Below are 12,678 nucleotides of genomic sequence, written 5' to 3'. Positions count from 1 at the left end.
ATTTATCAGTTTCAAACTGGTCTGGATTATTTTGCACTTCTTCTGAATAAAACAAGAAAAACAAAAGCAATTCTTTCACCAGATGTCACAATGCTTTATTTTAAAAATGACAGAAAAGAATCTCTTAATCATCAGTTTTATTACAGAGCCCTGAATTTAGGAAACAGCCATTACACTTATCCCTAAATAAGATTAAAATAGGCAGTCCCCCTAGTCACCAGGCTGGTGAGAAATCCTACTTTGGAGCCCCTTAACATGTCTAGGGTTATATTACACTAGGGCTTCGTGTGGACCTGGAAATTGGAGGAAGGCCCTCTGGCCTTCAGTTCATCATGACAGCAATTGGGAAGTTCAACTGTCCAAGCTGGTTGGTCTGTTTGAAATCAATGTGGGACAGGGACCAGAGGCTCTTGCTTTTGGAGGTGAGTCCTGGCACCCACTCAGCATCCTCTCATGGGTCCTGCCACACTCAGGCTTTGCGTGGTGGAGGGACACTCACCCCTTTCTCCCACGTTTGAAGACAGCATATCAGTCTCAGGATAGATTTTCAACTTCCAAGGCTGATGTCACAGCATGTTCTGGCAACTCTATATGTGGGGACTTTCACCTCAGGCCACAGAGTCATGGGATACAAATGAAACACAAACAAGCTTTAATGCTGCCTTTAAGTCTCAGTAAGGAACAAAGGAAAGGGTCCCTAGGCCGACAAAAAAGTATTACAGGGTATTGGCTAGAAACAGAACGAGAATGTGGGGGAGGCGAGGCAGTGTTTCTCAACTATGAACCTCAAAAAGCTGTTTTTTCTTAACAGGCCACTGAAAGGACAGAACTTTTAGAATGGGCGATTGGGTCCAGAGATGCACAATAACAGTAGGATGGGTGAATCAGTCAGGACAGGTACCAAATCCACTCTGAAAACTGGCCTGTCTCGACAGTTTATTTCTCACTCATGTGATACAAAAAGCAGTTTGGCAAGAGGCTCAGGAACTACCTAGAATGTCCCCTCCACTTTGACCTGGGAAATGGGAGCACAGAGAATCATGAAACAGCTTTTAAAAGCATCACCAACTCAAATGGCCAGACCTAGTGTTGTTTCCCACAGCACTGTAAGGGTGCGGGGAAACGTGGGGCGAGTACTTGGGTATCTGCTCACCAGATATCCCTTTCCTTCTTCCACACACAACATACCGTCTCTCCAAGACAACCACAAATCCCATACAGTCACTACACTCTGGAAACTTTGGAATGTCTCTAGACCAAGCCTGGCTCCATCTATCTCCCCCTGGTCCACAGCTCTACTCACCAAAAAGATCCCATATCTGTGCTCCTCTCCCCACGTTCCCCAACACAGTGGGGGAACAGAGTAACACATACCATACTTAATACTAAATAAGAAGTGCACAGGAGACCTTAGTCTGTGACAATTCTGCTGTCCTGAAGGGCATATTGGCTGTTAAATTATTTTGAACATCACTACTGTGGACAGCCCTGTTTGCTGTCAAAATGGGCAAATTCCTGAAATTTAAGAAAGAAGGGTTGGTCCTGGCCAAAAGCTATCCCAGACACAAAACTAACATGAATAGCATTGATAGTAGATCCTAAAAGGGCCTGAGCCACAATCCTGCCAAGGAGTGACTTGACTGCGAGTAATAGGGTGGCCAAAGATCGCTTTTTTCTTAAAAAACAACTGCGATCACCTCATACTTACAAAACACCCTGTGGATATCCTATTGAATGAAACTTGTCAACAAGGCAATTGGGAAGTTCAAGGCCATCTTCTACGGCCCTGCACTCAAATGCAAGGCCAGGAGGAAGGCAAAGTTCAAGTTTGAGGAAATCAAAAACAGGCAAAACAAGTGATCCATCCAAAAGTTGTGATTTTAGATCTGTTGTTTAAATAATTAAAACAATTCCCCAGGAGAAAAATAAATAAACAGAAGATAGTAGTATACAAAATATTTCATTTTTTATTTTTATGAATAATTGTCATTAATACAGCAGAAACTGATATGATTATAAAAGATATCAAAAAATCAGAAAAATGTTAGCATTCAATAGAAATTAAAAACCTGAGCTGGAGGCTCATCAGAGTCTGACACTTGGCACCATTCTGATGGAAGTGAAGAAACATGTTTGCCGGACTCCTTAAAACAATTCATGTAACACAGAAAGAGTTAAATTTCAAAGGAGCTACAATGCACTGATACATTACATGACTTTTGTTGTTGACAAACATTTAAGCAGGGCTATCTAATCTCACAGTCTTGAAGGCAGGGAGGTGTGTAAATTGTCAATTTTTAATTAGCAGGAAGCATGCTGAGATTTTTCTTGGTGAAATAGTTTGTTTACTCTTGTAGATCTAAAAGGCTAGCTCAGTCTGTCAGAGCACAAGAGAATGCCAGAAGAGGTCACGGGCAAGGGGTTGGATCGACATGGATCCATTCCAACTTGTGGAAAACAAATGACAGCAGTTACCATCACAAAGAATAGTATTAGTAGGAACTGGAGACTTGAGGTCCAATTCAATTCTCATTTGGATTCTACAGTATCTCTTACTAAAAATTTGTTTTTTTTTTTAAAAAAAAAACCAACAGGGAAATTCTTACTCCTTTAATTAACAATTGTCCACAAGGAGAAGGGAAGAAATAAACAATAGCTAATATAGATGGGCCTAACTTATTAAAAATCTGTGAGCTTGAATACATTTTAATATGTTGAATCTTGAGTCATACTTATAAACCAATGGTTAATATACTACAAAACTTTACAAACAAAATCTTATCTGTTGCAGAACTTCAAAACTAGTAGAATTAATTTCTTCTCCCTTTTATTTCTTCCACAGAAAGTCCTTAAACTGAGTAATCACTGTCATGCCTGCATTCACAAATATATCCTGAAAACATGATGATTTTTTATCAAAATGCATCTGCAAAACATGATGGTTTTTGAAAACAGAAGTAATTTCAAATGAGGTCAAGGATGTCATACTCCCTCCAAACGTATTTTCAGTTCTTTCTGCTCCACGTCACATAAAAAAGAAATGAGGGTAGCTGGACTCACGTAACTTCTTGCAGCCCAATAATGTCATTAAATTCCCAATGTTTTCACACTAGCAAAGATCCAGTATTTAAGTGATCTACTATAAAGCATCTCTATTTCTAAAAAAGATTCCTTTCATTTTTTACTTTTACTTAAGAGGGCTCAAAAAGCTGTCAAAAAGCTCTTTACTTAACGAAGACCAGCCACAGACTTCCTTCCTGTACCAGCTTTCCAAGACGATAAGTGAGTCTTCACCCTGATATTTTTGCCCCGGGTTTTACGAGGCTTCTCTTCTTTATGTACCTTCATGTGCTGCCTCAGATGAGAGCTCTGACTGAAACATTTGCCACATTCACTGCACTGGTAGGGTTTTTCCCCCGTGTGGGTTCTCTGATGTTGAATAAGGTGGGAGCTCTGGCTGAAACACCGGCCACACTCATCACACTGATAGGGTTTTTCTCCAGTATGAATTCTCTGGTGCTGAATGAGATTTGAGCTCTGTTTAAAGCTTTCTCCACACTCATCACATTTGTAGGGCTTTTCCCCAGTATGGATCCGTCGATGCTGAATGAGATTAGAACTCTGAAAAAAACTTTTCCCACAATCAGCACACTTATGGGATTTCTTTCCAGTATGGATCTTCTGGTGTTGAAAAAGAGTTGAACTCTGACTGAAACTCTTTTCACATTCAGTACACTTGTAGGGTTTGTCATCCAAGCTTCTTCTAAGTCTACTCAAGCCGGAATCAAATCGAATAGTCATGCCCCACTTCTGCCGCTGCCGGCCTGTTTTGCGCTTGTTCTCATAGGCCTTTCCTTGGCTTGGGCTCCGGGAAATACCTGCTTTAGGCTTTGCTAACCTCATGGTGAATAACAAAATGTGTATGTATGAGAGTTTACAGGCTTCTTCTGAACTAATGTTTCATTTCCCAGAGGTGCACAGCTCAGAATTTTCTGTGTAGAAGGAAAAAAAATTACAGATGATCAGAAAAAAACATTACAGATATGTTAATTAATCAATTTGAATATCTCTTTAACCCAACAAAATTGCATTCATGTTTAAATTTAAAAAGTATAAATGCAAACAAAGATAATATGAGTGGAAATTTGGGGAGAAATACTTGCAACGTAATTCTAATAGTTCCAGAGTTTAAGCTTAACAAATATCACCAAATTTTGACTGAGTTAACCACTGGAGTTTCTACTGGGGCAGAACAACAACAACAAAAAAGTGATGAGGTGAAATAGAAATTTTCTAGGCATTACCATTTTGGAGGTCTAAAAAATGGAGATAAGGTAAAATCTTAATGGAAATGGAATAAATCCAAAAGACAATTAAAATTTGTGTAATAGAGTATCACTATTTTAAAATATTTACTTCCACGTTAAACTTCTACTCACTGGTGACTGTCTAATTAAGGTATCCAACTGAATAAGAAATGACAAATTATACTACTTTATAATATAGTCCTGTTTATCTGTATTTAGCCATTTGATTTCCATAGCTCTAGGTGACAAATTAGCTCTAATTCTGTAGCATGAAGTGTTTTGAAAATCGAAACTACTCTACAGGGAGCGGTAGGTTTACTTAGTCTATGAAGACACACTTTATTACTGGTTTTTTTAGATCCTAATGATCCAAGAAAGCAGACAATTTGTTGAAAACCCAAAACAAAAGTATTGTTTTTGGAGAGAGAAAAACTGCAAAAGGACTTTTACCAGATAGTGAAATGAAACTGAGTAGAAAAAGCATTAGGTAGGTAGGACACAAAAAAAGAAGGGGGACAAAATGAGTTTACACGTAAAAGTAGGATGGAATTTTCAGAATACCCAAATTCAGATGCAAAATTCAGAATTTCAAACAATTTTATTTATTTATAAGGCTGCCTTGTGGCTACTTAAAGTAACAGCCAAAACAAACCAACGAACCCCCCTACAAACCCTATATAGGTGGCAAAGTGGGAAAAGCTAGAACTTCAAAAGCAATAAAATTATTGGAACTACTTTTCATTATCTTGTTTCAGAAAGTAGACTTTAAAATAGGAATCATTACTCTGGGTTTCTTTGCATACAAGCATATAAAGCAAATAAATGAAAACACAAACATCGTTTTTCTTGCCTTCCTTTCATCTTATTCTTTAACTGAGACTTTAGACCCAGGACTTTATCTGGATATTTAATAATTACATCAGCTATAATTATGGTCAGCCTAAGAGCAAGCTGCATGTAACACAAGATTACAGTTAGCACTATCCATTCCTTAACTTAAGCAAATATTTACAGAACATATACCACACAGGAGAAATTGTGTTAGGTACATGATGCTGGTTTTTAAAAAATATAAATAATAATAATAGCTATAATGGCTATAAAAAATAGCTACAATCTCTCTGCAGAGAGCTGTCTTTGCATATAGTAATTATACATATTTTTTAATACTATGGAAGTCAGATCTGTAGGCAGTAGGGCAGAGATCCGGAAGCCCATGTTTCAGCCCAGATTCTGCCATAACCCGTGCTGCAACCTTCCTCGTGCTGGGTCTCAATGTCCACTCTGTATGTCAAGTGGACCCATTAGATGACCCCCAGATCCCTTACAGCTCTCAAATCCTACAGGGTTTTGAGAAACTCAGACTGTCAAATCCATCTATAGACGTGGCAATCATACTCATAGGTAGCCTATGTGCCAGACACTGTGTAACTTGATTCTTTGCTAACTCTAATTCTCCTGTAACCTTTATGCAGTTATTTCCGTTTTATGTTAAACAAATGAGGGCACAATGCTAGAAGGCACTGGCCGGGTTCCCAGACCCTAGCAGTCTGACTTCAGAGCCAGTACTCTTAGTGGCAGCCACATCTTCCATCGCCCAGTCCAACGCGGCGACCCGTGCTCTGCATTATCTGCCCAGCACGGGCTAGCATAGAGATAAACCTGAATGACAAGAGCTGCTCTTCCTGCACACCCAGCTAACTAGAATCTGCCTCAGTTTCCTCCTAAAACTGGGAGGGTAGAGATAAAGCGACACCACCATCAGGATGTCAGAATCTGCAATGAATCTGAATCTGAAAACCGCTCAGAGCAGCCCTGTGCTGCCTAAGCATTTGTTCCACATATCCAGTCCTCTAACGCTCGGAGCGACGGAAGGGGCCGAGGCTGCTGCTCACCGGCCCGGTTCCACCCGCCGCTGGCCGCGCCTCGCCCGGGGCCCCGGTCCAAATCTCTCCAGTCCCCAGCCCTCCGCCGGCCGCTCCTCACTGACCCGGCCCGCCCGCCGCGCAGACTGCGGCGCCACCCTGGGCCCGCGAGGCCCTCCTGCCCCGGCCCGGCGGCCAGGCCCTGCCCTGAGGCGGGAGGCGACTGCCACGCCATCGCCCGGGCCCGCGCAGCCCTCGTTGCGGCTGGCGCGCTCCCGAGCAGACCCGAGTGCTCAGCGCGGGCCCCGCGCGCCCCACGCACCCCAGGCCCACTCACCGCGCGGCATCGGCCACCACCCTGGCTCACTAGGCGCCTCCCGCGCCGCCGGAAGTGAGGGCCGTGCCGCGCTCTGGCGCCGCCACTGTCGCTCTAGGAACGTGGTGGAGCGACCCTCTATGGTCCCGGGCCCACCCGAAAGCGTCGTTCATTTTTTTCCTGTCGTTTTATTTTCTCCTCCCGCCCCTCGGAAGGTGTCCCGTGACCCCCAGGACCCCAAGAGCTGTAACCGCTCCTGTGTGTTGTTGAGGCTTTTGAAACCTAACTCCAGCCTCTCCAACCTAGAAACTCTATACTTTCTACAAATATTGAGCTTTTTGAGAGCCTAAAAAGTTCCTGGTACTTTTCACGAAGTCATCTTATTTAATTATCACCAAAAAATCTCCTGCAAGATGGGAGCGGTTATATTCCATTTATAGGAAAGGAAACCAAGGCCAAGAGAAGAAATTTGCTCCGTTCACCGTGAGTAAGCGGACAATCCAGGACAGTGGTTCTTTGTGACTCCAAAGTCTGATTTCAACACACCCCTTGTGTTGCTCATTAGTAATGATCTCTCTTGGTTTTTCTTCCCTCCAGGCCCCTCCTCAGCCATCCTGGCCGTGCTCAGTCATCCGACCAGCCGACCTCCGTGTTCCCGCACTCCCTGGGAACTCGTTCCGCCTCTCGGCTTCCAATGCTGTTGCCGCATGTTGAAGACTCCCGCACTGATAACTCCAGTCTGACCGTGGAACGCAGATGTTATTGAACTCTAGACTTGTATTCGAACTGATTACTAAAGAGCTGTATTTGCATGTGTAATGGACATCCCAATCCTAACACACCCCAAAAGGAATTCCTGATACCTACCTGACCTGTTCTTTCAACAGTGTTCATCCCAGGAATGGAGGAAGATCCCGGCATCTTTCCAGTTGCTCAGGCCAAAACCCTTGATTGTTGTCTCTAATTTTGTTCATCCAAAATTCACCTGTGATTTATCTGCAAATTCTGTTGGCTTCATCTAAAAATATATTCATTATTGAGCCACTTTGAACACTTCCACTGCTATAACCACCAAGCCACCTACATCACCCTTCTGGATTATTACATTGGCTTCCCTGACTACAGTCTATTCATGGCCCCAGAGTAAACCTCTTAAAGTAAGATCATGTCATTCATTTGTTCAAAACCTTCAAAGGCTTCCCAACTTATTAGACCAAAGTCAAGGCTTGGCGGTGGCACATGGCTCCCGTCATGATTTGTCTTTTTAGTTCTTTATTGTGTCTGCAATGCTAAAAACAGTGTTCAGCAGGGAACAGGCACTCAGTAAATATTTGTTGAATTAATGAATTTATAAGATGCCTTATTGTTTACAAAGTGCTTTTACACCTGTCTTCTGGTTATTCATCTTCACCATAGTCTCACAGATCATCATATCTGTCTTGCAAATCAGTAAACTGAAGCAAGAGAGGCCAACTTGCCTGAAGTAATACAGTGGGTTGTTGGTGGAAGCTAGACTAAGTCACAGTTTCATTCTCTTAAGCTGGGGCTTTCAACTCTGCAGGGAGCTGTCTCTGCATATGGTAAAGCACAAAGCTGAATGAGATCTGGACAAAGAGTCTGCCCTCACAATCTAGAGAGTATCTGGACTATTGCAGTGATTAAATGAGGTGAGGTAAGGCGCTTAGCACAATGTATAACGGAATAAATGAGAGTCATTGCTGTTACATTTATTATTAAATTATTATTATAAATTGGTTGATGCTGGTGGTTGGAGGGTTGGGGGTAAAGGGCAATGGCCAGAGATCTAGAAATGGTTTAGGAAAAATGTCAGGAGCAAACATGACCTGTTGGAACTGTCTGCTCTACGTACACTAAAATAAAAAGATAATTAAAAAAAAAACATTTCATGTCCACATAAAGGTGGATTATCCCTTTTTCCTATACCTGAAAACAACTGGGCCTGCCATAGAAGGCCCAGAGGTATGTCGACTAAAGCACTGGGTAAAGAAGGATGAATTTTTTTAAAAAGAGAGAGATGAAAGTCAGGAAATAAAGGGGTATGGGTGCCTAAGTGTGGACAGAGTTCTAGGCAGTAAGGGTGGAGAGGAGGGAGAGCCAGAAAAAGGTATGAGGAAGAGGAGGGTAAAGTAGAACGGGAAAAAGACAAGGAGAGAAAGCAGGCAGGGTTTTATGCCTTCGGCGTAGCTATTAGTATAATAATAAACACTTAGTGAGCGCTTATTATGTGCCAGGCACTGTTTGCAGCATTTGAGGATCTCGTGAGATTCCCGCGGTATGATTGTTGCTGAGAGTTTGCTCCACCTTCTCTGGTTTAGGTCCCTGCACTTTGTGGTGTGAGTCCCGATGCCTCCTGGTGAACCACATGCCCGTCCCACTGATGTTGACTTGATCACTGACTTGCACTGGCTGACTTCATGTGACTGGAGGCAAGGGGTACACCACATCCTGGAAGAAGCTTTGAGTCACTGCCCTTCTGCCAGGACTCTGCTCTTTCCCTCTGCCTTGAGAATAGCATGTCCCCAGTAGGGGCTGCCCCCTTAGTCTAGGACCCAGGATGAGAAGACACATGGAGCAGAGCCATAGAAGCCCACTGTAGCTACAACAGTCCCACGAAACGTGAGAGAAACAAATGCTCTTGTAACACTGAGTTTCTTGGTGTTATCTGTTACTGCATTAAAGTTGACTAACCTACCTCCCACCACCCTTAAGAGATAGGAATTGCTATTATCCTGTTATATTATGAAATATATAGTTGGTGGGTTTCCTGACATACAACTTCTAAAATCCTTAGAATCTCCAAAGTGATGTCTTTTAATATGTGAATGACTTGACTGGTGGCCGGCAGCCGCTTCAGGATGGGGCTGGTCACTGGAAAGACCAAGGCAGGATTAGAAGAATGGCAATTTCAGCTCCACCCCATCAACACTGGGTGGAGGAGGGCGACTGAAGGTGAAGTTGATCACAAATGGCTGATGGATTAATCAATCTTGCCTATGTTATAAAGTCTCCATAAAAGCCCCAAAAGGACAGGGTTAGAGAGCTTCTAGATACCAGAACACATGGAGGTTCCTGGAGGGTGGGGCGTGCAGTTGGGGGTGCAGCGGGGAAGAGGCATGGAAGCTCCACACCCTTTCCTTCGTATTTCACCCTGTGCATTTCTTTTTCTGTATCCTTTGGAATATCCTTTGTAATAAACCATTAAATGTGTTTCCCTTGAGTTCAGTGAGCTGCTCTTAACAAATTAACCCAAGGAGGGGGTCATGGGAATCTCAACTTGAAGTGGGTAGCTTACAAATTCCAGAGGCCAGGGCTTGTGATTAATAAGAAAGGTGGAGACCATCTTATGGAGCTGAGCCCTCAACCTATGAGAGGTGGTGCTATCTCCAAGTAGATAGTGCCAAAACTGACTTATAGGACACCCAGCTTGTGTCCCTGCAGAAATGATTGCTTGGTTAGTGCGTGGGGAGAATCCCCCACCCCATTTGGTCACAGAAGTCTTTTGTGATTATTGTTGCTGAGTGAGAGAATAATAGAAAGCACTTTGAGTTTGTTTTCTTCCACATAGAATCCCCATTTCACAGATGGCAAAACTGAGGTAAGAAACTCGCTCACGGTCACACACATTTATAAGTAGCAAAGCTAGACTTTGAAGTCAGAAAGTCTGGCTCCAAAGCCTATTAACCTCTCAATAACACTGTATCTCCCAAATGAGATTCTAGGTAATTTTTATGCAAATTAAATTATTGAAAATGGTCATACATGTTATTTACAAAACACAAAGGAGAAAGGGAACAAGGGCATGGGAGGCGGGGGGTGGACACAGTCTGGGCATCTTTCTGCACATATTTCTGGGGATTCTGGCCCAAGAGAGGCCAGATCCCCTTAGTGGCTGGGGCGTCTCTGGAAACTGCCCAGCAGTGGCCAGTGTGCCCCTGAGCCCAGTGGTATTTGAAGGATTCATTCTAGGAAGAAGGGTCTTCTGTGGTGAGAAAAATCCTCGCAAGATAGTTTCATTTTCCCATGTCTTTGATCCCTGCACCCTACTGGCTTGCATGTGTGTGTGTGTGTGTGTGAGTGTGTGTGTGTGCGTGCGCGTGCGCGCGCACACACACACACACACACACACTCAGCAGCAAGCACCACTGCCTTGGGTCTGTGTTTGACAACACGAATCCCCAGCCCAAGTGCCAGAAAGGCAGTTATAGGTGTGGCTCACGTGCAGTCACAAGAGTGATCCTTCTCCCATGAAGACTTCTCAGCCAGGGATCCTGAACAATGGCTCTCTCCATCAAGCCTGAGTTTCGTTTCCTTTGCATTCTCTGGGAAAGAAAAACCCTGGGAATTCCCATTCCTAGGTCTGAGAAAACATCTCTGTTAAAGGTTGACCAGGAGGGCAAAGGGCCCCACCCTGAACAACATGAGTCTTGGGCAGGGCATGTGAGCAGCTGGCCTGATCCCAAACAATTGCAGCTCTCAGGGCCTAAATATAGCCCAGCCATCTGGCTGTTTTTACAATCGGTTGCTTGGCTCTGATTGACCAAGCTTCCCGTCTGATCACTGCTGAGGGACTGAGGGCAGGGGGCTGTTGCCCACCACTGCACCTGGCAAGGATATCCCGCTGCCCCTCTGAGGCTGCCAGGCACCTGCGTCCTAAACACCAGGGGCACATTGTGCATGGCTGGTCCCTCCACAAATCATCTGGTCAGACTGGTTAAGCCTTGGAACTAATTTCCCTGGGACTAAGGGGCCAGATGTATCCTGGGTGAACCCTGGCTCTATTTTGCCAGTGGAAAGGTCTTTAATCCATTTTCTGGTAAACATTCCAAGCAGGTAGCATATGGTTATCACCGAGGAAAAAACAAGATGTTTTGATCCCTTCTGGTAATTTGTTCTGGACAAACTTGTTTTTCCTGAGTCCAGTCCTTTTGCAATCATGCTGATTTCATCCTGTGCTGTTTATTATTCTCTCTGGTTCTTGTAGCCTGGCAAGACAGTCCTGTTTAGGAGACAACACTCTCCCTTAGGGATCTTTGCTTTATCTTTGGATACCTTTATTACCTGAGACATTAGGTAGCCAAGGGGTATACAGGAAATACCCAAAGCTCTATGGAGAAAGAAAGTGGTGGTTCCCTGCCGGAACCAGTAGGAAACCACAGAGACCAGCCTCTAACATTTGAAATTATGGCTTTGAGGTGAGCTGAATTCGCAGCTTTTCAGATTGCATCTGAAAAGCAAATATGATGTTGATTTAAAAAATGTGAACCCCTCAGCCGAGTGAAGTGTATACTTTTTCCCTTTTTCTGAGTCACTTGCTAGTGACTGTTCAGACCTGTAATGTTCAGAAATTAGTTTGGTAACACCTACTTTAAAAGTGACACTGATCCAAAAAAGGTCTTAAATAATATTGTAATAACTTGCAAAAGTAAACCAACCAATCAAACAGGCTGGTGCTTAAAGAGGGTCTCCTTCTCCACCAGCTTCCTGTGTGCCAGGCCCTGGCCTGCTCCCGGCTGGCAAGTGTGTGTTGGCCTGCAATACCAGGTGCCCTTCTTAACCAACTCTGCCTTGGCCTCGGGCTCCCTGCTTGACTATCTCCTGACCCTCCCAGTGTCTGGCCTTCTTCTCCTGATGAGGAGAACCCTAGACACAGGGCAGACTGACTCCATCTTTGTGCCTCCAGGGCCCAGCACAGGCCCAGCACAAGGCAGTCAGTCAGTTACAGCTGAACAATGGGACAGCAGCTGTCCTCCACCTGAGGTTGTAAGTAATAGCTTGGGAGTACAATTACCTGGAAGCTTCTGTTTGATTTGTTTTGGACCCTCTTCTAGGCCCTGCTTCCATCCCACTTGAGCCCCTGGCCTGGAAGATTCCTGGAGCCCTTCTGATGCTAAGATTCTGTGACTCAGGGTGACTCTATTGCTCATCATCCAGGTCACCTGTAGGCCCCCACCAGTGACACCTGCGTGTTCCATGGCAGCCTCCTCTCAGGATCCACACTAGTCCCTGGGGCATGCGCAGAAATGAAGGAGTCATGTCAGCTCCTAAAGCAGCGAGCTGTGGCTCTTCTGCCAAACATGGCCACACATCCTTTAGGATAAGAGTTTCAGAAGTTAGAGCCAGGGCTCAGGGTGGACGCACAGAAAGAAAAGAAAAAAAGAAAGCTTGATTC

The 12,678-nt window shown here is 44.1% G+C and overlaps 1 protein-coding gene and 1 long non-coding RNA gene across 3 annotated transcripts; one reads left to right on the top strand and one right to left on the bottom strand.

Moving 5' to 3' along the window:
- Positions 1–1,941: 1,941 nt before the first annotated feature.
- On the bottom strand, positions 1,942–6,636 carry ZNF22 (zinc finger protein 22). Of its 2 annotated transcripts, none has more exons than XM_032267248.1 (2): positions 6,510–6,636; positions 1,942–3,992 (listed from the first exon to the last, which is right to left on the bottom strand). In XM_032267248.1, the coding sequence occupies exon 2, from the start codon at positions 3,901–3,903 to the stop codon at positions 3,229–3,231; it is 675 nt and encodes a 224-aa protein (XP_032123139.1). In that variant the 5' UTR covers positions 3,904–3,992; positions 6,510–6,636; the 3' UTR covers positions 1,942–3,228. The 2 variants fall into 2 exon arrangements, with proteins under 2 accessions (XP_032123139.1, XP_032123140.1); XM_032267249.1 differs by having other exon boundaries at positions 3,013–3,992; positions 6,513–6,577.
- Positions 6,637–6,679: 43 nt separating this feature from the next.
- Positions 6,680–8,502, top strand: LOC116542366. Its single transcript, XR_004265192.1, has 2 exons — positions 6,680–6,971; positions 7,086–8,502. It is a non-coding gene; the product is annotated as an uncharacterized LOC116542366 (long non-coding RNA).
- The last annotated feature ends 4,176 nt before the right edge of the window (positions 8,503–12,678 follow it).

Source organism: Sapajus apella, unplaced genomic scaffold (genome assembly GCF_009761245.1).
Source record: "Sapajus apella isolate SASKATOON/1434 unplaced genomic scaffold, GSC_monkey_1.0 scaffold167, whole genome shotgun sequence".
NCBI classification, from domain to species: domain Eukaryota; kingdom Metazoa; phylum Chordata; class Mammalia; order Primates; family Cebidae; genus Sapajus; species Sapajus apella.
The sequence above is the reverse complement of the archived record's forward strand: the minus strand, read 5'-3'. Positions and strand labels throughout refer to the sequence as shown.